Source organism: Neovison vison, chromosome 2 (genome assembly GCF_020171115.1).
Source record: "Neovison vison isolate M4711 chromosome 2, ASM_NN_V1, whole genome shotgun sequence".
Classification (NCBI taxonomy): domain Eukaryota; kingdom Metazoa; phylum Chordata; class Mammalia; order Carnivora; family Mustelidae; genus Neogale; species Neogale vison.
In genome coordinates this window covers 215,504,014-215,529,838 of record NC_058092.1, presented here as the reverse complement: position 1 = coordinate 215,529,838, position 25,825 = coordinate 215,504,014, and the positions used below count along the sequence as shown (strand labels likewise).

General features: G+C 35.0%; 1 protein-coding gene across 2 annotated transcripts in view; it reads right to left on the bottom strand.

Annotated features, from left to right (window-relative positions):
* SLK (STE20 like kinase) overlaps positions 1-25,825 on the bottom strand; it is a 63,920-nt gene that overhangs the window by 20,253 nt on the left and 17,842 nt on the right. For both annotated transcript variants that reach the window (XM_044240448.1, XM_044240449.1), the window contains exons 2-12: positions 21,871-22,035; positions 19,416-19,464; positions 18,894-19,043; positions 12,426-12,498; positions 12,062-12,256; positions 11,142-11,223; positions 9,388-9,516; positions 7,679-9,046; positions 5,628-5,758; positions 5,287-5,410; positions 1,996-2,175 (exon numbers count right to left, since the gene is read on the bottom strand). In XM_044240448.1, the coding sequence (XP_044096383.1) occupies positions 1,996-2,175; positions 5,287-5,410; positions 5,628-5,758; positions 7,679-9,046; positions 9,388-9,516; positions 11,142-11,223; positions 12,062-12,256; positions 12,426-12,498; positions 18,894-19,043; positions 19,416-19,464; positions 21,871-22,035 (2,646 nt within the window). The remainder of the gene's footprint in view (positions 1-1,995; positions 2,176-5,286; positions 5,411-5,627; positions 5,759-7,678; positions 9,047-9,387; positions 9,517-11,141; positions 11,224-12,061; positions 12,257-12,425; positions 12,499-18,893; positions 19,044-19,415; positions 19,465-21,870; positions 22,036-25,825) is intronic.

Here is a 25,825-nt window from a genome sequence, read left to right as displayed (position 1 = left end):
TGCCACTTATGAAAGTGCAAAATTTCATAACTGGCTTGATAAAACCAAAGAAATAACTCTAAATTAAATTCATTTAATGAGTCCAAAAAAACAAAAAACAAAAGAAGAAATAAATGGACTATGTTTTCCTTTTTCAGAAAACACACCATTTTATACATGGTGCAATAAAAATGAACGTATTTGATGACTTTTTGTTGGATTAGAATAATATTCTCCTTTGCTGACAATTTAAGCCAGACTTAGTTGTCAATGTCAGTATTATAAGCACTCACAAAATAAGAGTTTAGTATGCTATGATTTATTACACCAGGTAAAATATATTATAAGATGAAGTATAATTTAAAGTTCCTTCTTTAATCATTTCAAAATCCTAGATATGTATTCCACCTAACAACAGACCTGTAACCCAACTATGAAAAACAATCATGTGTTTATCCAAGTAGAAGCACCAAAAGCAATCAGATTCCAAATCACCACATGCTACTGATGGTCTATGAAAGAGACGGATTTTGATTGAAAAGAGTGTATTTAAAATTCCCCATCAGTAATCCCTCATGAAACCAAATCACCATTAAAAGGAAGAGACTCCCCAAATGCAAGAAATTAGCGATAAGGAAGAAAATACATTAATATAATTATTTAAAATATGCATATCATGATCTCAAACATGTTCACCAGCTAAAAATCTCCAAACCCAAAACAGAGGAAATAACTACAGCCATATATTTAACTATACATTTTTAAAAATTTAATCTGGTATTAAAAAATAACCTCTCAATAAAAACTATTCATAGTTTCAAGAAAACTGACACGGAGCCTCAGTCAAGTCATACATCATGGACTATAGAGAAACCTACATAAAATACTAAGCGGTAAGAAAACTTATTTTTAGAAATGGTAGCTACTTCAAATAAAATTATATACCATTTCATTATTTACCTAAAGAAATTACAGAATGCATAATATTAATATTAGATTCTATGCTTTTAAAAGTAGATCCTCAATATTATATTCAGTTTTATGCATAATTAAATCTCAATGAACCTTAGTATTTTAGAAGTACAACAAAAGTGAATATGCATTTACAGGTTTGGCTGAGATTTTTATTCCAATCCTAATAGAACTAAATCATAATTATTATCCCTGGGGTCTTTTCTATCATGAAAAGGTAAATTCTTCCCCCACACCTCTAGTGTATTAGTATAGGATAAATCATAAAATCACATTTACTAATAGGTAAAACTCTTTTAATTTGGGGAAGAAAAAGACATTAATACAATATATAAATCTTTTTTCTGAATCAGTGACCATCTTTCATAGTAAATAACAGCACAGACTCTTTAACAATATGGAACAGTTTCAGGAAAAATTTAATAATTCACTATAAAGAAACGACTTTACACAGATATTTTCCATATGTGATTCTTAAAGTATCTCTCAATTTGATGGACTTATAATTTCAAATTTCAGTGGTACTCAGCTTTTGTTTTGGCACAATGGTAACCAAGAAAAAAAAATTCTTCAAGAAAAAGTCTTTAAGTATGAATTAAATATTACAAATAAATGATAAGATGAATTATTGTTGCCACCTGGAAACACAACATAGTAAGTTTTCTTGAAAGAACCAATTTCTACTATTTTCTACTGTTTTCTTGAAAGAACAATTTCTACTATTACATTAATAAAGGAAAAATGACAGACTGAAAGGAAAATGAACTAGACTTAATTTGAAGACTTGGTTCAAGGTTTAGCTGGACATTTAATGGTAGTTTGTGAACTTGAACAGACCATTAAAAACTTCTTCTACTCCAGTATTCTTGACAGTAAAATGGGATAACAGCTCACCTTCCTACAACCCTATATAATTGTTGGGAAGACCAAAATAAAGAATGAATGACTACTATTTAACTCTCAAGTATCATTCCTAATTCTGTAGTCTTAAGTGTACATTAAAAAAAAACAGCTTTCGTAATTAAAAGCAGTAGTTACACTTACCTCCTTCTTTCGGTTCTTTAACATATTCTGAAATTTAGACAACTCTTTCTCCTGTTCTCCTTTAATGCGCTTGGCTTCATCTCGTAAGCGATTTGTGTGCTCTTGTTCTAAACGTTCAATAGTTTGTTTCTGCTGTTTTTCTAGATTCTCAATTTCTTGATCATATTGTCGCTTTTTGCTCTGTAAAACAATGTTGCTCGAGATCATTTAACTTTTCTATCATTCATATTAAACTCATTATAATGACGATGTTTACTAAGAGTACATACCCAGCATTTAAATTTAGTGATGAAATTTAACAGATCAATGGATAAAGAACATGTGGTATGTATACACAATGGACTATTATGCAGCCATCAAAAAACCCTGAAATCTTGCCATCTGCAACGATTTGCAACGATGTGGATGGAACTAGAAGGTATTATGCTAAGTGAAATAAGTCAATCGGAGAAAGACAACTATCATATGATCTCACTGAAATGAGGAATTTGAGAAACAAGACAGAGAATCATAGGGAAAGGGAGGGGAAAATGAAGTAAGACGAAACCAGAGAAGGAGACAAACCATAGGAGACTCTTAATCTCAGGAAACAAACTGAGGATTGTTGGAGGGAAAGGGGGTAGGAGGGATGGGGTGGCTGGATGATGATCAGTGGGGAGGGTATGTGCTCTGGTGAGTGCTATGAATTGTGTATGACTGATGAATCACAGACCTGTACCCCTGAAACAAATAATACATTACATGTTAATAAAATTTAAAGAGAAAATTTAGTGATGTGACACAGAACCTTTGCAATATTGAAAAAGCTGAATGTGCTAAAACATGTAAAGGGATTTTTTTAAAAGGTAAGAATTCTCGGGTGCCTGGGTGGCTCAGTGGGCTAAGCATCTGCCTTCAGCTCAGGTCATGATCCCAGGTCCAGGATCAAGCCCCACATCAGGCTCCCTGCTCAGCGGGGAGTCTGCATCTCCCTCTCCCTCTGCCCCCCAACTCATGCATGCATGCGCTATCGCTCTTCTCTCAAATAAATAAAAATCTTAAAAAAAAAAAATGAGCATTTCGGTTTTTTCTAACGCAGAAAATACTTTTGTATATTATACAAGAAGTAGAATGTTTAAAATTTTTAAACCATCCAGAAGAACATCCAGTTGCTATAAAGTACTAAAGTCAGAAAAATTTCAACATTTATCCAATAAATGTTTGATAAATCAAAGGTATTATCCAAAGTTTATTTTAATAATGTACCATTATTTGTCATATTAAGATTTAGTCTTAAGATTTTTTTTTTAAGATTTTATTGATTTATTTGTGAGAGACAGAGCGTGCGCAAGAGCACAAGCAGGGGAGGAAGACACGAAGAAGCAGACTCCCCACTGAGTGGGAAGCCCAACGAGGGGCTCAATCCCAAGACCCTGAGAACATGACCTGAACTGAAGGCAAACACTTAGCTGACTGAGCTACACAGGAGCCTGCCCCCATTAAGAATCTTTTTTTAAAATATTTTATTTGTTTATTTGACAGAGAGCTAGAGAGAGAGCATAAGTAAGCAGAGTGGCAGGGAGAGGAGGAGAGAGAGAAGCAGGCTCTCTGCTGAGCAGGGAGCCTGATGCGGGGCTCGATCCCAGGACCCTGGAATCATGACCAGAGCCAAAGGCAGCCGCTTAACCAACTGAGCCACCTGGGTGCCCCCCCATTAAGAATCTTAAACATCCTATTTCACTGAGACAAATCTTTTGAAATTATAAATCTGCTCTTTCAATAAAAGATTCCTGCTTATCTAATAATTTTGGATATAGGTAGAGTTTAATATTTGTAAAGACTATTTAAAAAACAAGTAAAGGGGCTCCTGGGAGGCTATTAACCATCTGACTCTTGATTTCGGCACAGACACAAACTCCGAGTTGTGAAATCAAGCTCCACAATAAGCTCCAGGCTGGGCATGGTGCCTGCTTAAGATTCTTTCTCCCTCTCCCCCTGCCCCTCCCCCCAGCTCTAAAAACTAAAAATAAAAGAAAAAAATAAGTAAAAAGCAAAACATTTTAGAAAATACTGTGGGGGAAAAGAGGTATAATTTTTATAAGGTTCTTGAAAATAGAATATTGAGTACTGGGAGCCTGGGTGGCTCAGTGGGTTAAGCCTCTGCCTTCAGCTTAGGTTATGATCTCAGGGTCCTGGGATCGAGCCCTGCATCGGCTCTCTGCTCAGCAGGGAGCCTGCTTTCCCCTTTCTCTGCCTGCCTCTCTGCCTACTTGTGATCTCTGTCAAATAAATAAATAAAGTCTTAAAAAAAAAAAAAGAATATTGAGTACTATAACAATAGTCAATGAGAATAAAAGTTCATTATTTTCTTAAGAATTGTCAGGTATGGGGGCGCCTCGGTGGCTCAGTGGGTTAAAGCCTCTACCTTTGGCTCAGATCATGATCCCAGGGTTCTGGGATCGAGCCCTGCATCGGCCTCTCTGCTCAGCAGGGGGCCTGCTTCCTCCCCTCTCTCTCTCTCTCTCTGCCTGCTTGTGATCTCTAACTGTAAAATAAATAAATAAAATCTTTAAAAAAAAGAAAAAGAATTCTCAGGTATGATTCAACAAATATAATCAACAATGCCATATTTCACAGAAAACAATCCTTACTACTTATAAGAACAGCAAAAGAACTATTATTTAAAACCTTCATTAAGATAGATGTTTCAATAAATTACCAAATTTTTTTAACACACTACTTATTTCTTTTCCAAGTTTGGAAACAAGGTAAAAATTGAAAGACTCCAGGACAATTACCCTTGGCTAATCAGCACCAATTTCTCTAGGAGTTGTGAATAAGGATATGGAAGCTTAACTGTAGAAGTAGAGAAGTAAGTGTGTTTGAACAAGCCCCAAGTAGTTCTAATACCCAGACAGGCTTGAGGAAAACTATTCTAGACTGCCTTAAAATCTTGGTTCCTAAGTCTGAGAGGTCAAATTTTAACACTGAAAAACTATGCAGAAATAGGCACACCTAAGAACTTTCTAGACCATCCACTGGCTTTATGATTCCAGTTTTCATGATAAATTTTAAGCAAAGAAAACTGGAAGACACCCATCACACTGTTAAGTCAGTGACAGGAAGACGAGATAGAAGATCCTTTCATGCAAAAGGAAAAAAAACATACTAGAACACCAAAGAGATAAAGTCCAGAAATGCTAACAAAGCCAGAGAAAAATCTCATAATCAAAGAACAAGTTCTAAAAGTGGGGTTTTTTTAAAGCACTAAATTTCAGTATTAACAAAATGGTACAAAATCTAAGACTTTACCATCATTTCTTGCTCAAAGCGCCGGAAAATTTGTTCTCGCTGTTGTTGTAGCTTGCTATTGAGCTGTTGTTGGGCTCTCTGCTCTTCTTTTTGAAGGAATCTCAACTCCCGAAGTTCCTGACGTCTGATAAAATTTAACAGCAATAATGGGGAAGATAGCAAAAATTATACCTTTGAAGTAATGCTTAAAAAAAAAAAACTTTAACAATATTTTCAAATGCTAAAGTAATAAGAATAATTCAAAATTAGCCAAGACTTAACTCCTGTTTCTCTACTTCTTCACCCTTTGCAGAGACTGAAAGGAAGTCATAAAACCAGTTTTAATTATGTTCTCTACTCACCTAAGAAACCTCAACTCTTCAGTTTTGGAATCACTATCCGTAACTATCTTTGACGTTGTTACACTCACTTCTACACCATCAACAACAAATTTCCGTGTTTTCTTCAATGTTTTCTTTTGTCTTCTTGTTTCCTGAGTGAGATTTTATTTTAGTTAGGCTTTATATGGAAAATACTGGAGACAGAAAACATTTTCTCCTCAACAAAACACAACACAGAGCTGTGAATGTATAATTTTTATGACACCACACTGTAATTAGACACAGGTGGTAAAAAACAATTCACATAAATGACTAATTAGCTAACTTTTACATGTTAATCATTTTTCTTCCTCTTTTGACCTTAAGTTCTCAGATACCTCTACTTTTCAGTTTTAGAATCACTGAAAAAACACTTAAAATGCCTGGGGCTCATCCCTTAAAGAACCTCAATCAACAGGGTGGTGAGAATTTGCATTCTAGAAAGACTCCCCAGGTAATTTTTACACACTGCCAGGACTTGTAATCAAAATCCATTTCATCAGCAACAATAATATCAACAGCTCTCCTCCATCTCAGAAACAGAGATGAACATGTGATTTTAGAGTTACTAGAAAGATAACGCTTCTACTGCCTGAGTTATTGCCTACAATTCTCTATCAAGACCAAATTCCATTCCTCAGTTGGTATCCAAATGCTTTTTAAATCCAAATAGAAATAACAGAAGAATAACATTCCAAAAAAGATAGTTGGCATATATATAAATACTGAGAGCAAATAATTTTGAAATGGGGGAAGGATCTGAAAGCAGAAGGAGCAAAAGGAGAATATGAAAGTACTTAAATTCAAAATGCCTTAGGATTTTAGTTTGTCTCTAGCACTTTCCAATCATCTTTCTGCAATCTCTTAGTGTTCAACTCTCCAGGCTGCCAGTATACTCATGCTTCTCTTCCTAAGCCCTGGACTATGGAATCCTATCTAGCCAGGCTTCCCCTAAAACCTCAAGTGGGTATGCCACCCTGTAAATCCAAACATCCTATTTTCTTCAGTCCCTACTCAAGTATCTATAATTAATATCACCTTAATTCTCAAAAAAAGTATTTGAATTTTTAAAAAAGGTTATTCAGTTCAAATTAACGGAATTTAACTGAAAACAATCTAGGTAATAAGTGTAATAATTTGGTGCAGAGAGGCAGACTCATCAGTCACGCCCTGGAGCCTCTAGGGTCAGTTTCCTAAGTTCTTCCTGCTTTGTACAGTCTTCTCTTCTGCTGTCAACCCAGAGTTATTTAAGTAGTCTATGGCTCACCTATATCAGAATTCCATGGATCTTCTGTTACAAATAATGATTCTTGGGCCCTACCCCAGACCTCCACATAGCTCCCCTTGAAACTCATTTTTAAAATAATTTATTCATGTTGAGTATACTTGACATATAATAAATAGTATATCAGTTTCAGGTGTACAACATAACAATTCAACATTTGCATGTATTGGTAAATGATCACCATTTAACACCATTAAGTCTAATTAATATCCCTAAATCATATACACCCCTGGTAATTCTTAAGCACACTAAGACTGGAGAATGGCTCTAAAAGCTCTAAGTGTTCTGCATTTTAGTTTTTGACTTTTCATTTGTTTTATCATAGTGGTTCTCACAGCAGTAGTGATAACTGTGACAGAGGAGGCAACAATGTATGGGCCACTGGTAAATCAAGGACTGTTACACTCTAAATGTGCTTAAAAAGTGATCATTCTTTCCTCAATTCTTTCATAGATTAAGGATTCTTCCTAAAATATATCTAAATATGTGCAATAAGAGAACTCAACCACACCAAGTAACTTCTACTGTTTACATCAGGTTGGCAAAAATATGTATAAAAATTAAAAGATTACATCCAGCATCTCTCTCCTTCATTCTTTTTAGTTGATTGCCTTCAGAGGCCTTAAGAGTTTTACAGGGTTGGTACTACACTGATTTAGTGCTGTTTTATTTTCAAAATGTCTGTTTCACCTAAACTGTAAATTGCCAAAATGATGAAAAACCCAAAGAAGGACCCACATATACTTACCTGCAAAGATATTGATCCACTGTCTTTAGTTTTGCTTAGGAAGCTGGAGATGGATAAATTCAAGTCAATGCTGCTATTATCAGTAGTGGAACCAGTGCCTGAATCAGTATCATTTTCCTTTTGATTTTCAGATTCTGGAACCAGCATGGTTTCAGTTTTTGATAAAGCACCTATTTCCCCTTTATTTTCTGCATCTTCAGAGTTGATATTAATACTCGGTATTGGAACAGGCTGAAGTTCACTGGGCTGTGAAGACGGAGTCACTTGAGGTTCTGTTTTAATTGGCACTTCACATGGAATTGCTTTTTGCTCTGTATCTATCTGAACAGTGGCTTCATGAGCATCCCGAGTTTCACTTCCTAAAGCCTTGTGGTCCGTAGGAGTTACTGCACGTCTGACCTTTCTTTCTTCAGCGCTACTGGACTCAGTAATTTCCTCATCTTCATTTGTCCCAGATTCCTCACTGGTCTTCACTATGTTCTCTAAACTGTTGATTAACTGTTCCTCATCTTTACCTTCCACAGATTTCTGATCTATCTCATTAGTTTCCACTACATCTTTAATAGGAACTTTCTCAGTAACACCAGCCTCGGGACCCTCTGTGGGCTTACTTACTAATTTCTGGTCTACTTCAGTCACTTCTTTCCCATCATTACCCTGAGCATCCTCAGCATTGTTTTCAACTGCCTTCTGAGCAACATCTCCTGCCTCATTCCTTCCTATCAAATTGCTTGTATCACTGATCACATCTTCTAGAATTTTGTCATCTTTTCCCAATTCCTCTTGGCTGTCTTCCTTTGTAAATGTGACTTCATTTTCAACTGGCTGAATGTCTGCCTCTTTTTCTCCGGTCTCTTGAGAAACTAAATCCATTGTCTGAATAGCAGTATCTTTAGTTTCTTCAGATTTCATAATCTTATTTTCAAATATCTGTTGTTTTTCCTGATCCCTTTCTTCTTCAGGTTTCAGATTCTGTTCAGTATCTGTTTCTAAAGTTATGTTATTCTCTTTTCCTTCACTGACTGAATTAATGTCCACTATTCCTTGGTCTTCTGTGTCAGGCAAATTTTCAAGCTTGGGTCTCTTCTCTCTTCCATTTTCCTCGATTACTGTTGTTCTATTATGAAGTTCAGCCATAGCTTCTAAGTGAGTATCATTAATATGTTCATTAACACCCTGTGCAGCTTTCTCAGGTTCATCAGTAGTAAGATTTTCATTAAGAACTTTGCTGTTAAATTTATCTTCATAAGCATTACGTTCTGTTTTTTCTGAGACAGATTCCAAAATACAAGCATTTTGTGAAAGTTTATCTTCTTCAGAGCTGGCAATACTGAGGTCAGATGAGGCACGCTTACTTGCAGGTATTGGCTAAAAAAGATTTTATACATTTTTAGTGTTAAAACAGAACTTCAAGATGGAGTCCAAAACAACATATATTTTGTATATAGATATAGGATTTAAACAATACATAATGATTTAATATCTTAATTAAAATTTGATGAAGCTATAAAAATAATTTAAAGAACTAACAAATCTTCAAATAAATATGACAAAAATGGGTAGCAAAAGGCAAACTTGTTAATCCTCACCCCTAAAATTAAAGGTTTTGTACTGCTACCTATCAATTAATCTTTAGACACAGGTGCAATTACACCTCAAAACCTAACTTTAAATATGACCTAAATAACATTTCATTTCTAAATACTGACCAAAGAGTTTTCTGTTTCCTCATCATCATCTTCCTCTTTGCCATCTTCAACTTCTTCTGTTACTTCAGCCTTTGCCTCTGCAATCAGCTCTCGAATTGGTTTGTTGGAATCAACCGTAACAAAGGGATGCTGTTCAAGCATTAAGAAGAGCATACTTAATAACAGCTGAAATACTTATAAAATTTCAGACACATAATACACATATCATTAACGTGGTAAAAATATAAATACGTGGATAACAAAAATATAAACAACTTAAGATAATGTTGCATCTGGGCAAGGAAGGAGGAGAAGGGGATTGAGTAGTAATAGGGCTGCCTGCAACTATGTACTTTCTTAAAAGAATCTGAAGGAAATATGTCAAAAATGATAACATATCTGGGTACATGTACTTTTTTATGTTTGAAATTTATAATCTAAATTAAATTTTAAAGCAAGTTTCAAATGGATACATTTTTAGCTCTTAAAAAAGTAACAATATATATAAATCTTAGAAAAAGCCTCAATAAAAGAATTACAAAAAGCTTTAGAGTTCTGTTAAAAGTGTCTGCAAATAAGGGCACCTGGGTGGCTCAGTCAGTTAAGAATCTGCCTTCAGGGGGCGCCTGGGTGGCTCAGTGGGTTAAAGCCTCTGCCTTCAGCTCAGGTTGTGATCCCAGGGTCCTGGGATCGAGCCCCATATCGGGCTCTCTGTTCAGCGGGGAGCCTGCTTCCCTTCCTCTCTCTGCCTGCCTCTCTGCCTACTTGTGATCTCTGTCTGTCAAATAAATAAAATCTTTAAAAAAAAAAAAAAAGAAGAATCTGCCTTCAGCTCAGGTCATGATCCCAGGGTCCTGAGATCCAGTCCTGCACTGGGTTCTCCACTCAGCAGAGGGCCTGCTTCTCCCCCTCCCTCTACCCCTCCCTCCCATCTGCTCATGCCCTTTCTCTCTCAAATAAATATAATCTTAAAAAAAAGGTCTGCATATACCTGGTTTTATGACATAGTTCTGATATTCTTCAGAGTAAGAAGACATTTTATTCATTTTTGTACACTCAGCATCACTTAATAGTGCCTGTCACAGACTAAGACCTTCTAAAGTGGGGGTAATAAAATAATAAGAGAAAGTGTGTTCTTGGGATGTACCTGTTGCACAAAGCAAGGCAATTTTTTCTGCTTTTCCCCCCGAGATAAACAGATCAACCTAAAATACTAGGATGCAAAAGTAACTCAATCTAACAGTAACAGCCTCAAGATTTGTCATTCTGTTTGTCTACCTGTAATATTATTTAACAAGTTTCTATTTCAGATATTACAAATAGGTCCTCCTATAAAACAAACTGATTCAATCACTTTAACAACATATTTTAAAAACTTAACAGTCAAATATTATTGAATATTTATCCTCACTGTAAGAGATATAAAAAAAAATTAATTAGCTCATTACCCCTGCCCCCAAGGGGCTTGCTTTCTAGAAACTGGAGAGACAAAGTGGAAATAACTAACAAAATGGAAATAACTAACAGAATAAAAAAAAATACAATTAAACTTAATCAAAAAAGCACAAAAGGAATGACTTGTAAGCTAAATGTCTTTTGGTAATGGCAGCACATATGTTTGTAGAGCAAATGTTTACTACTACAATGTATTCCAATCTTCCACAGGGAAACTTGAGTGAAAAGAAAATACACTGAATGAATCTGGAATTGTATTCTTCATAACAAGATGTTAAAACAATGACATGATCACTGTCATCATATTTCTCTTCTCTTACCTGCAGTAGCTGAGATGTAGTCCACCTGGAATCCACATTCTTTTCCAAGCATTTCTTTAGAAAGTCTTTAAAATTTGAAGACCTTCAAAATAAAATTTTAACAATGATATTGTTTTATTTTCTTGTTATTAAAATCAAACAAAACTCTGGTAAGTTACAGTTGTGTTTTTTAATGTATGTAATACTATTCAACATAATAAAACTGGTTAATGAGAATACTAAGATTTCATAATAATATTTAAGATGAATATTAAGATATCATTTATAAATATAAAATTAAATATATATGTATGTAGAGTCATAGTTTCAGACATTATGATATAGTCACATATTCCCAAGTATGCCAAAAATCACAGAAACTCTTCTATTAAATTCCACAAATATAAATTAACCACATATATTCCTCACTTTCTTACAGTATAGAAAATACTGTATTATAGGAGTGCCTGGGTGGCTCAGTTGTTAAGCGTCTGCCTTTGGCTCAGGTCATAATCCCAGGGTCCTAGGATGAGCCCCACAGCTGGGCTTCCTGCTGAGCAGGAAGCTTGCTTCTCCCTCTCGAGGCGCACTCCCCCTGCATGTGTTCCCTCTCTTGCTATGTTTCCCTGTCAAATAAATAAATAAAATCTTAAAAAAAAATACTATATTATATACAGTTGCTTCATGTGGACCTCAAATCACTGTTACTTTCAAATTTATGGAAAAGTTAGTTATAAGAGTTTGTGTGGTTCTTAAGTCTTAAAAAAAAAAAAAAAACCTACCAAAAATCAGTCTTCTACTCATACAGTACCATGTAACTAAACTTAAATACCATGTAACTAAACTTTGTACCATGTAACTAAACTTAAATACCCTTGAGAAGCTGGGAGAATAAAACATCAAGTTTTGCTTTGTAAAAGGCTTCATTTAGAGTATTTTACCATTTTGATGGCTGTGCTAAGGTAGGGGGCTCTGATTTTGCTATTTTTAGCAGCACTCGCATTGGATTTAATTCATGATGAGGTGGTTCTATCTCAGCCATTTCTATTAAAGTGATACCCAGGGACCAGACATCAGCTTTGTAGTCATAGGGTCTGTCCTTAGATGTTTCACACATGACTACTTCAGGAGCCATCCTATCAAGACAGAGAATTGAAAAGTTAAGATGTTTAATATAAGAATAACAATTGCAAGCCACATAAAAGATAGACAGTATAATCAATTATGTGAGCAAAATTAATGAGTGATAATAGGTGATAAGAGCTTCTGACACAATACTATAAATCCATAAAGCTGAATACATACCAATATGGTGTGCCAATAAAGGAATCTCTTCTTTGAATTGTCCTTGTGTTTTTAGCTGATACTCCAAAATCCGCTAGAAATAAAAGCAATCATACAAAGTATTAATAGTTTTTAGCAAAGCTCACTGTACTTCACATAGGGAAAAGCATTTCAAGTCCTTAACAAGACCACTCTTATTAAAGGGTAAACAAAATAGAGTAACTTCTCTACCATCCTAATTCTGACCGCACTCTTTTCACCACAACACCCTCAAAAAAAACTGCCAAAGAAAAGATCTTATCATTAGTACACTTAATATTACCACCCTTATACATCTTCAGATCAAGAATTGTTCAGAATTGATAAAAACAAACAGTAACTTTTAAAAAGACCAGTCTAATAACACTTCAAAGCAAATGCCAACTAGTGGTAAATGATATAATTAAATTGATAAACATAAACTTTTTTTTCTATAGGGTGAAAAGCAGAAATTACAAAGTAGTCTTTATGACAGCATATGTCTTGCTAATTTCCTCATAAAATTATAAAAAGAAAAATAAAAAACCATGTTTTCTGATTTAAATTATAGAGAACAGCAACATTATAGCTTTATCAGTTATTAATCTCACCTTTTCAGCTTAGAGAACAATAGCAACACAATTTGCTCTTGCTGCATAATTACCTCAGACCATTTATACATAACCTTTAAAGTTTCATGTTTGAAATGCCATAATTCTCAAAATGAATAAATATCAAAAATCCAGTATTTGGTACTCATACCCCCAAAAGTGACACAGAATATATACTCAGTAAATGGTAGCTACCATTAGCAGTCATATCTGTAACTTTAACCTTTCTGCTATTTTGTTGGTAGAACTCTTAAAGCTCATGAAATACTGACTGTGTTCTAATTATTTGTGTCTATTATATGGTGTGGGTTTTTTTTTGACCACATAATTTTGGGAGTGGTTTTTGGACCACATAATTCTCCCATTTAAAAGACAGTGGTAGCTACCTATTGCCTGTAGAAAGAATTTCAAGCTTCCTAATGTGGTGTGCAAAATGCTTTATTACATCAGATATTTCATTAATGTTTTATAATGAAATTTATAAATGAGTAAGCAAATAAAACATATTAAACTTGGAAGATTTATCTGTAGAAGATACAATGTAAATAGATTTATTCAGGACTCTTTACACTATCCAAACCTCCTCAGCTTACAAGCTTCTCTTATGCTTTTGGAGGAAGGACTTGAAACCACAATTTGAATTCCTGCCAGAAGAGGGTCTGTACTCAGGTAAAATGAGCTCAGTACTTATGCAAGTATTTTCTTAGAGGCTATTTATGCTCTTTTCTTTTCAACTTTCTCCTTCCCCAAATATGACTGGGGAAGGAGATCCAGAAACAGACCTAAACAACGGTCCCTTGTCAACACTCACATTTCTCTAAGCACCCTTATGAACAGGAGGTAAACTAAAGATGGACAAAAAGGTACCTTAATTGTTGTGCAAAGGGGAAAATTAAGGTTGCTATACGCTTTGTAGTTCTATTTATAATTATGCCGCATGTATATGTTGTTCTGTTAAAAAAGCATTTTACCCATTTATTTCCATTTGTAACCATATGACCTGATAAAATCATAAAAATTTTGTTACTGTGGTGTATTAAATAGTTCTTGAGGATAGTATGGTACTTTACATTCGTGTACATGTAACAGGGTATCGCAGAAATAGTAGGTTCTCTAAGTATTTATAAATTAATAAAACAAAAACTGCAACCGTTTTAAATGTCAACCAACTTGACAATTTGGTATTCCTAAATCTTCAATAATTTACTTATTTTTAAAGGTATGCACTCTTTTACACAAAAGTATGTTCCTATATTTAAGATTCTGAATATATTTACAGAAAAATGTGCACCAAAATGGATCAAAATGATAATGTACTATTTTTAAAAGAGCTACCAGAGTTTAAAAAAAAAAAAAAGATATAGAACATAAAAGAGTAACATACATCAGAATTACAAAACCTCAATTATGAGGTGAGAGAACTCAAGAAAAATTAGAAAAAGTCATTTTAGAAACAAAGACTAAACTAGAAGAAATGCAAGAGCAAATAAGCACAACAAATTCACACCCATTACCACTTTACATTCATTAGGATGACTAATGAATGTTGACAAGGATGTGGAGAAACTGGAACCCTTGTGCATTGCTGATGGGAATGTAAAATGGTACAACTCCTATGGAAAATGGTAGTTTCTCAAAAAATTAAATACAGAATCACCACATGATCCAGCAATTCCATTTCTAGAATAGCCAAAAGAATTGAAAGCAGGGAGTCAAACAGGTATTGGTATATCTATGTTCATAGCAGCATTATTCACAAGAGCCAAAAGGTAGAAGGTAAAGTGTCTGTCAATGGCTGAATTGATAAACAAAATGTGGAACATATAAGTAACAGAACACTGCTCAACCTTTAAAAGGAAATGGACATGTTACAACATGGTTGAACTTGAAGACATTATACTAAGTAAAATAAGCCAGTCACAAAGATAAATATTATATGATTCCACTTATATGAGGTATCTAGAGTAGTCAAATTCATAGAGACAGAAAGTAGAGTGGTAGTTGCCAGGACCAAGGGGTGGAGGGAGGAATTGGGAGTTAGTGTTTAATGGGTACAGAGTGTCAACTGGGAAAGATGAAAAGAGTTCTAGAGATGGATAGTGGTGATGGTTGCACAACGATGTGAATATGCTACAGAACTGTACACTTAAAAATAGTTGAAACAGTAAACTTTTATATTTCGCCACAATTTTTTAAAATGAAGAAAGATAAAAAGAATCTGGGACAAAGTTCTTAAATATTGCTGACTGGAAAAGTCAACAAACAAAAAAAGTTCCTAAAAAAGATAGTCAATGAAAGGGAAAAGAACAAATACTCAAACCTGTACTTCCAGAAAACCTTCCTGGAAAAAAAAAAAGGCTTGAATATTAGAAGAACATATTATAGAAAAGTCTAGTCAAATTATTGGTCCTTGAAGAAAAAAACCTCTTTGGCATCTATGCAAAAAGAGTACATGACTTGAAAGAGAAAGAAAATCAGATTATCATCAGACTTTTCAATAGTAACACTTTATAACAGAAGAAAACAGGGTAACATATTTCAGATAACTCAAGGAAAGAAACGTAAGCCAAGGATTTTCTATCCAGCAAAACTGACCTTCAAAGTATAAATATGGGTAGAACTTTTATCATTATGTAAGAACTCAGAGAACCCCTCCAGAGTTATCTACCAGAGAAGAAACTTCAGACAACCAACATGACCAAAGAGATATCATAGTAAGGACTGGTGGTGAGCATTAAATACAGAAAAGGGAACGAAAATAAGAAAATTATGGGATATTCTCAATCTATCATCAATGCCCTTGAGAACCAGGATTCTTAGGATAGAAGGAGATACACATGTAATACAGAAGTTAGGATAAAAAACAAAACAAAAACAAACATCCTGAATTTGATGAGGAAATACATACGAACTCAGAGAGCCTAGCTCTGTCCTCTGGAAAGGCTTAGAATCATGGCCAAACCAGAAACTGTTAATCACTTCTAACATTCACACACAGTCTTGAAATACCATATCCTACTAAAAGAAACTAGGGTTTTGGGCGCCTGGGTGGCTCAGTGGGTTAGGCCTCTGCCTTCCACTCAGGTCATGATCTCAGGGTCTTGAGACTGAGCCTGGCATCAGGCTCTCTGCTCAGGGAGCCTACTTTGCCCTTTCTCTCTCTGCTTGCCTCTCTGCCTACTTGGGATCTCTGTCAAATAAATAAATAAATCTTTAAAAAAAAAACAAAAAACAAAACTAGAGCGTCTTAAAGAAATGGCTAATTACAAGTTGGAGGCAGGAAATATACAAGATAATCCTGAAACACCTCAACCTAACCTCTAGTAATAAGGAAGCTATCAAAGGATACTAAAGTCATATCAAAGGGATTAACATACCAACTTAAAGAGGCGCCCATTGATCAAAGATGGCATAATGTGAGTTTTAATTAAGATAAAAATTATAGTAGATGTCACATCTGTAAGATTATATTCATGAGTTAAAAATATGTTTAAAAATACTGGTCACCAACTGAGGGTGAGAGAGAACGAATTCATGGTCTTTAAAGCTACATAAATATAAAGAAGGAATCAAGCATTTTTCCTGTCTTGTCCATATGAACTATATTCCTCAGGAACCAAATAGCTGAAAGAAAGTGTCATCTTATATAATTATTCTTAATTTTATAATGATAAATAAAAATAATAAAATACTTGGTGAATAATTATATCAAAATTATTATCAAAAAAGTAAATGACAACAAAGTGATATAATTCTCATTTTGCAAACTCAAACCAAAGAACAGATCTAAGCATTACGTATCAACAGTTGCTAACATTAAAAAAAGAAAAAGAAAAAAAAAGCTAAAGGCAGACATGTGCCTTCCAGTGAAAGGACACAAAATCACCTATATATAGTCTTGCCAAAGAATCAAATTTGAGACTGATGAGACCTTTGCATTTATCCGCACATCTAAAGGAAATACAAAGAGAAACTTACTAAAAATGATCATGAGTATACAGTTGGCAAAATGCAGATTGAGGGAAACTCAACAGGTCCAATACCCAGGTCTCATAGTTAGTTCAGTGCTTCTCAACCTTTTTTTTATCATCATTCTCCTACAGAGCCTTTTTAGACTTTCTTTCCTAATCCTCCTTTCTTCCATGAAATTTTAACACCACAGACATACTATATGTTTGTTTTCTGTGGGCCATTTGGAGGATTATTAAATATTATAATATCTAAGATTTTTTTGCCCCCAAAGAGCCAATTTTGGCCCCCATGAAAATGCATGACATAAAATGTAAAGAAAAGAAAGAGATGGGAGGGGAGTGGGATCCTATAAATTAAGAGACTTAGAACAAAAATGAGGCTTTAAATATGGGCAAGTCTAAATTCTAAAGTCAAGAGATGAACATTGGGTAATAGGGCCATAAAGAAATGAAAAGAAAAAGAAAAAAAAAACTCAAGGAAGTGATTACTATAAAGGTCCAGATAGACTGCCTGTGGAGAAGAGAGGGCCACTGATTAAGATGGGACACATGGAAGTGCTGCTAGTTCTATTTCTTGACCTAGTGGTAGTCACAAAGCTATCCTCTACAAAGCTACAAAATCACTAAGCTACACAATTACTTGTATGGTTTTCTGTATCTGTATTATTTCACAATAAAAAGGTTAAAATTTAGTATAATAACTTATACTTGTTTTCTTTTTAAAGGTTTTATTTATTTGTCAGAGAGAGAGCACGCGCACACACATACAAGCAAGGGGAATGGCAGGCAAAGGGAGAAGCAGGCTCCCTGCTGACTGAGGAGCCAACGAGAGACTCAATCCCAGGACACTTCGATCATCACCTGAGCTGAAGGCAGATATCTGACTGAGCCACCCAGGCATCCCAAATTATATCTGTTTAGGTGTCATGAAAAAAGTGAAATGACTATGATCAACGGTATCACAAGATGGCCTGTGAATATATTTTTTCCTTATCATCCTTCCGAATTATATATATTTAGACTTCATTACCAAATTTTTTTTTAATTATTATCTTTTTTTTTTTAAAGATTTTATGTATTTATTTGACAGAGAGAAATCACAAGTAGATGGAGAGGCAGGCAGAGAGAGAGGGAAGCAGGCTCCCCGCTGAGCAGAGAGCCCGATGCGGGACTCGATCCCAGGACCCTGAGATCATGACCTGAGCCGAAGGCAGCAGCTTAACCCACTGAGCCACCCAGGCGCCCCTTAAAATTCTTATCTTGAGTATACTTAAAGATAACTATATCTTCCATTTGTTTGTATACATAGGAAATTAATCAATTTTCCATCTAAAATCTACATCTATTTTCTTCTTAGGAAGTTATCATTTATTTGCTCAGTGTAAAAAACAAAATTAAAAACTCTGGTCCTTGATACTTATTTTAGGCATCCTTTTCAGGTCTACTTGGTTAGTTTGGCCAGGACACTCTATTTATAAAATGGAGTATAAAACTAAACAATGGAAAAGAAACACACTAGACATGAGTTTTGGAAATGAAGATAAAAAGTTAGCTGTTTTATATATTCTCTCATTCTAAATGTATTACAAGTAACTACATACAAAAATTAAGAAGTAAAAAGAATTAACCGGCTTTCTGAAGTTTGTCTTTTTGAAAATGAAGTCCATCCTTTCTTACATTTTTTTTAAAGTGTCTTTAAAAGTTGCCTATACTTAGGAATTCTGGGAGTTAATGAATTATTTATCCAAGGCAGTATTTTAAAAATCAACATGGAGTAATTTCTCCATGTTTTACACAGTTGAGTCATAACAAAACAATATTAAGTCACGTACATTCAGGGGAAAATCTCAGCACAAATTTAAATGTTTGATTTAAGGGAAGAAACTTACCCAACTTAATATCTCCATCTAAGGTAAAAAGAATGTTGCCAGCCTTTAGATCTCTGTGGATGATTTTATTATCATGCAAGTAGTTCAAGGCCTCTAGAGTCTGTTTACAAACTACTTGTATTTGGGACTCAGTTAAGGGTCTCTCCAGTTCTATAACAAAAAGAATAAACAAATCTGCATTGTTATACAGTGAAAACACATTTACAAGGTGTATACCTTCACCATCAATGTCAAAGGTAACATTCAGTGAATTATTTTATTAGAACTAAATATCTACAAAGATTATTTTCTTTATATTTTATATTCAACATTTCATTTTAGTATATGTGCTGCCGAAGCGAGCACTCAACATTTCATTTTAGAATTGTGTTACAATTATTTAATAATATATAATGTAATTAAGCTGATTACTGAGCTTCACTCAAGATATATATTCAAGATGTATATATATGGTTAAATGTTTGAAATCCTTTGATTAAATATAATTTAAAATACAAACATAAAGAACAAAATGATGTTTACCAAGCATCACCGCATCCACCGCTCCACCTGCACAAAATTCAATAAGGATCTGCAAGCAAACAAAAAAAAGTATGTGTCTAACTCAACACTGAGTTTGAGTATTTTTTTTCAATTTAGCAAAAAAGATAAAGGAATGGCTAGGTTATGGAAATAACACTATGCTGATATCTTTACACCATAAAGATTTCCTGTCAAAAAAGTTGAGTCTTAATGATATACATTTTGAAAAAGCACAAACACATTGTAGACATATGATCACCATTTTTAGTGTCCCTGCTTCTGTAAAATTACTAGGTACACAATTTTTCTTGGGAACAGTATTTTATATCCATTTCATCACTGCTGAGAGATTTTACTATACTCATTTTTAATGTAACTACTGTGATTTAAGTGCTCAAACCTATTTTTTAACTTTTCTAATAGGAATAAATCCTCAAAATACTTAGAGACTTCTTTAAAAGACACATACACACACACTCTCACACACAAAACACACACACACAAAAGTTTCAAATCCCAGCTCAATTATCAATCACATTCTGATGGATGTCTTCCCAGATCTCCCTGGTACAAACCACCACGTACCTTTCCATCTTACCCCATTACAGTTGTAATTTTATATATATACTTCCTTTAAGTATTAATTACAGATGATTAATTCTACATCTCTCACTAGCCTGTCCCTCACAGATGTCCAACTTTTTATTTTGCAACAATTTCAAGTAAAGACCTTACCTGTTTACTGTCCAGGAGTTCACTTTCACTATAATCTCTGAGAACATTCTACTAGAGCCTTGAACAACTACATTAGAGGATACCATGCTGATGATAACTACAGATAATTATTAAAAATTATTTTTGTCAAATTGTGTAGCTTCCTGACTTCTTCACCTTTGTACATACTGTAATTTTTTACAGGTGCTTGCCAATTACAAATTGTTTTCAAACTTGTTGTATCATGTGAGAAATAATTTGGAAGGTAGCTCACTCATCTCATAGATAAGTAAATAGACTCAGAGGTTAATTGACTTATTCAAGCTCCTACGTAGCAGCACCAGGATCAAGGAAATACAGGGCTTGCAATTTCCAAAGTACCATTGCACTACACTACCTACACTTCTCTCCTAACACTTCCATCGTAACACTTTCCTTCAAGGAGAAAAACAAAAACTCCCATTTCAGTAAGGCCTCCTGATTAAATTAGCATCAGTGCAGAGAAACTGACCAGTTATAACAGATATTATTTTATTTCTATATGTATTTGTGCCTAATATTTTCTAAAAATGAACAAAATTTATATATTTAGCCTTAACCACTACATCACACACCAAAGGTGAGTCTGATAATATAGAAGATATAGAAGATAAATATTTAACATTTGTAGTAAGTGTTCTATAATTCATTACATGATCTACAAAAAGTGTAGGGTAAGAAATTATAAATAATTTCTAAGAAAACAAAAGAAATTTCCAAAAAAAAATTTTTAAGTAAATGTCTAAATTTAAATTACAAACAAGAAAGACCATATAATTCCATAATTTGGGAAGTATCTTTTTTTTTTTTTTTAAGATTTTATTTATTGGGGCACCTGGGTGGCTCAGTAGGTTAAAGCCTCTGCCTTCGGCTCAGGTGATGATCTAAGGGTCCTGGGATGGAGCCCTACATCAGGCTCTCTGCTCAGCAGGGAGCTGGCTTACTCCTCTCTTTCTCTCTGCCTGCCTCTCTGACTACTTGCGATCGCTGTCAAATAAATAAAAATATATTTTTTTAATTTTTAACTATTAAAAAAAAGATTTTATTTATTTATTTGACAGAGAAAGAGATCACAAGTAGGCAGAGCAGCAGTAGGCAGGGGGGGGGGAAGCAGGCTCCCAATCAGCAGAGAGCCCTATGTGGGACTCGATCCCAGGACCCTGAGATTATGACCTGGGCCAAAGGCAGAGGTTTAACCAACTGAGCAACCCAGGTGCCCCAGAAATTTAATATTCTTTTTTTTTTTTCCTCCAATTTATTTATTTTCAGAAAAACAGTATTCATTATTTTTTCACCACACCCAGTGCTCCATGCAAGCCGTGCCCTCTATAATACCCACCACCTGGTACCCCAACCTCCCACCCCCCTGCCACTTCAAACCTCTCAGATTGTTTTTCAGAGTCCATAGTCTCTCATGGTTCACCTCCCCTTCCAATTTACCCAAAAGCACATACCCTCCCGAAATTTAATATTCTTTATCAAGCTTTTCTATTTGGGTCCAATGTCAATCATGAAATACTGTACAAATGGAAATACACATCTGAACATCTGTTGAAGCTAGGGATAATTATGTTGTTAATGACCCCCTCATCAGATCAATTCAAGTAATTAAACAGTAGAGGTAATAGGTTTTCACAACTTATAAACCTCTTTCAGAAAATTAACTCATTTTGGCTCTTATAGATCAACAGAAAATAGTTACCCAAAGATTGTTCTCATAATAGAAGGCATCCAGAAGTTTGACTATATTTGGGTGATCACAAGATGCTAATATATCAATCTCAACCATGTAATCTTCAAGTTCTTCTTCAGATTTCGTGTCAATCACCTTTGCAGCAGCTAAAACATTGGTCTCTTTATTCTGGGCCTAAAAATGAAAGCATCATAAATGTCACAAAATGCATACATGATTTTTTAAATTTTATTTTTCATTTTTTTTAAATAAACTTTTTTTAGAGTAGTTTCAAGTTCACAACAAAGCTGAGCAGAAAGTACAGGTCCCAGCCCCTGCATAGGCACAGCTTCTCCTACTATCAACATTCTGTACCACAGTAGTACACTTGTCATAACTGATGAACCTCCATTGACACATCAACCCCAAAGACCATGGTTTTCATTAGGAGTTACTCTTGGAGTTTATTCGATCGGTTTTGACAAATGTATGACATGTATCTACCATTATATCATACAGAATAGTTTCACTGCCTAAAAATTCTTTATGCTCAGCCTATTTAACCTTCTCTTTTTCCTAAGCCCTAACAACCACTGATCTTGATACTGCTTCCATAGTTCAGCTTTTCCAGAATGTCACACAGTTGGGATCATACAGTATGTAGCCTTTGCAGATTGGCTTCTTGCACTTAGTAACATGAATTTAAGTTTCCTCCATGTCATGGTTTGGTAGTTCATTCCTTCTTAGGACTGAATTGTCCATCACATATAGATGTGCCACAGTTTATCCATTTATCTACTGAAGTCATCTTGGTTATTTCCAAGTTTTAGCAATTACGAATAAAGCTGTGAAGGGTTTTGTGTAGATTTAAGTTTTCTTTTCTTTTCTTTTCTTTTTTAAGATTTTATTTATTTATTTGACAGACAGAGATCACAAGTAGGCAGAGAGAGAGGAGGAAGCATGCTCCCTGCTAAGGAGAGAGCTCGATGCGGGGCTCGATCCCAGGACCCTGGGATCCTGACCCGAGTTGAAGGCAGAGGCCTCAACTCACTGAGCCACCCACATACACCTCTTTTTTTTTTTTTTTTTAAGATTTTATTTATTTCTTTGACAGAGAGAGAGAGAGATCACAAGTAGGCAGAGAGGCAGGCAGAGAGAGAGGAGGAAGCAGGCTCCCTGCCAAGCAGAGAGCCTGATGCGGGACTCAATCCCAGGACCCTGAGATCATGACCTGAGCCGAAGGCAGAGGCTTAATCTACTGAGCCACCCAGACGCCCCCCCCCTTTTCTTTTAAAAGAATTTTTATTTATTTATTTGACACACAGAGAGAGAGCACAAGCAGGTGGAGTAGCAGGTAGAAGAAGAGGGAGAAGCAGGCTCCCCACTGAGCAAGAAGCCCAATGTGGGGCTGGATCCCAGGACCCTAGGATCATGACCTGAGCCAAAGGCAGTCGCTTAACCAATTGAACCACTTAGGTGCCCCTAGATGTAAGTTTTCAACTTCTCTGGGTAAATACCAAGGAACACAATCATTAGATCATATGGTAAGAGTACGTTTAGTTTTATAAGAAACTGCCAAACTGCCTTCCAAACTAGCTATGCCATTTTGTAGTCCCACCAGCAATGAATGAGAATTCTTGTTGTTTCACATCCTCACCTGCATTTCCTATTGTCAGTAAGAATTCTTTGTCATTCTGATAGGTGTACAGTAGTACAACCTTTTTTAATTTGCAATTTCCCAATAACATATGATGTCAAGAATCTTTTCACATGCTTACTGGTCACCGTATATTTTCTTTGGTGAGATGTCTGTCCAGATATTTAGCTCATTTTTTTAATGAAAATGTTGATTTTCCAATTGCAACATTTTAAGAGTTCTTCATACATTTTGAGTAACTGTCCTTTATCAGATATGTTTTGGCAAATATTTTCTCCCAATCAGTGGCTTCTCTTCTCATTCTCTTCACATACTTATTTTTAAAAGCCTAAACATATATATTAACTAATAAAAGCTATGCACTGTGCTAAGTGCTTCATATGCACATAGAATAGTATTTCACATGACAGGCTCTGTTGGGTCACTGTTAAGGTTCAAATTCTTGTTCTATCACTTACTAACTGTGTTGCCTAGGGCACCCCACAAAATCTTTTAGTTTCCTCATCAATAAGACATATTAACATCTTACAAGTTTGTGAGAATTAAGATAATGTACATTAGCCAAATGAAAAAAATACATATAAACATTTAACAAAATGCCTGCCATAGACAGTAAGGATTCAATAATGTTAGGTATAATTATTACTATTGTTTAATCCTCACAACAACTGCATGATATATTATTATCCTTAAAAGAGGATATACAAACTTAGAGAAGTTAAAAAGCTTTCCCAAGGTTATGTAGTAAGGGACAAAATCGGGATTCAAATCCAGGTTTGTTGCTAAAGCCCTTTCTTTACCTGAATCATTACCCTTTCCAGTTTTCCTATACTTCCATCGGTTATTTTTCTTTGTACTTAGTACTTTAACTTTTCCATTTTCTTTCTTTAGCTGAATAACTTCTCATTTCCATTTATTATAAATGAAAGGCTTCCAAATACACTGTAGGAGCCAAGATCATTTGTTGAAATGTTGAGAATCAAATCTTAAAATACTAATTAGGTTTTTCTTTTTAAGATTTTATTTATTTATTTGACAGAGAGAGAGAGATCATAATTAGGCAAAGAGGCAGGCAGAGAAAGAGTGGGAAGCAGGCTCCCTGCTGAACAGAGATCTGAAGAAGGGGCGGGGGGCTTGATCCCAGGACCCTAACTAAGATCATGACCTGAGCTGAAAGCAGAGGCTTAACCCACTGAGCCACCAAGGCACCCGTAATTAGGTTTTTATTTTATTTTATTTTATTTTTTTAATTTTTTAAAAAACATTTTATTTACTTGACAGAGAGAAATCACAAGCAGGCAGAGAGGCAGAGAGAGAGGAGGAAGCAGGCTCCCCCCAGAGCAGAGAGCGCAATGCAGGGCTTGATCCCAGGACCCTGGGATCATGACCTGAGCCGAGGGCCACTCAGCCACTCAGGCGCCCCTATAATTAGGTTTTTTTAAAAGACATTTCAATATTATATGTTATCATTGCTTCAGTGAAACTCCATTTAATACCTTAAACAAAGGAAAAAGAATACCAAGCTCTTAAAAATAAAATCTTTAAAAATAAATAAAATCAGCTTATTTATTAGAAGAAATAAAGTACTAAATACATCAGTATATGAAAGATTTCTTAGGGCCCTATTATCTAACCGTGGAAATGATATGAAAAGAATAAACATATCAGGTATCAGCCTGTATACAGAATTTTCCTAAGTAGACTATTGTTATGTTTTACTTCCTTAAGAAAAAACAGAAGTAAAAAGTAATACTAATTACTAATTACTAATTAAGTAATTAAGTAACCCTAATGTTTAAGGTTCAGAGAATAAGTTCTGGATAAAAAGATGACTTTATACTGGTCGTTGCTACCATTTCAGAAGAATATTCTGATCTACCATATTTGTCAAATCTAGGAAGCACCACAATTGGAGCGCCTGGGTGGCTCAATTGGTTACCAGTCTGCCTTTAGCTCAGGTCAGTGATCCCAGGGTTCTGGGATGGAGCCCTTCACCTCAGCTCTCTGCTCAGTGGGGAGCCTGTTTCTCCCTCTCCCAGTCTGCCACTTCCCCTGCTTGTGCTCTGTGTCCAATAAACAAATAAAAAAATCTTAAAAAAAAAAAAGTACCATCTTATGTTCCACTAAGGAAAGAAAACTGTCAATTAAACTACAAGATTTTATCTTTTTGAACTTTTTTTTTTAAGATTTTATTTATTTGACAGACAAGAGATCACAAGTAGGCAGAGAGGCAGGCAGAGAGAGAGAGGAGGAAGCAGACTCCCTGCCGAGCAGAGAGCCCGATGCGGGACTCGATCCCAGGACCCTGGGACCATGCCCTGAGCCGAA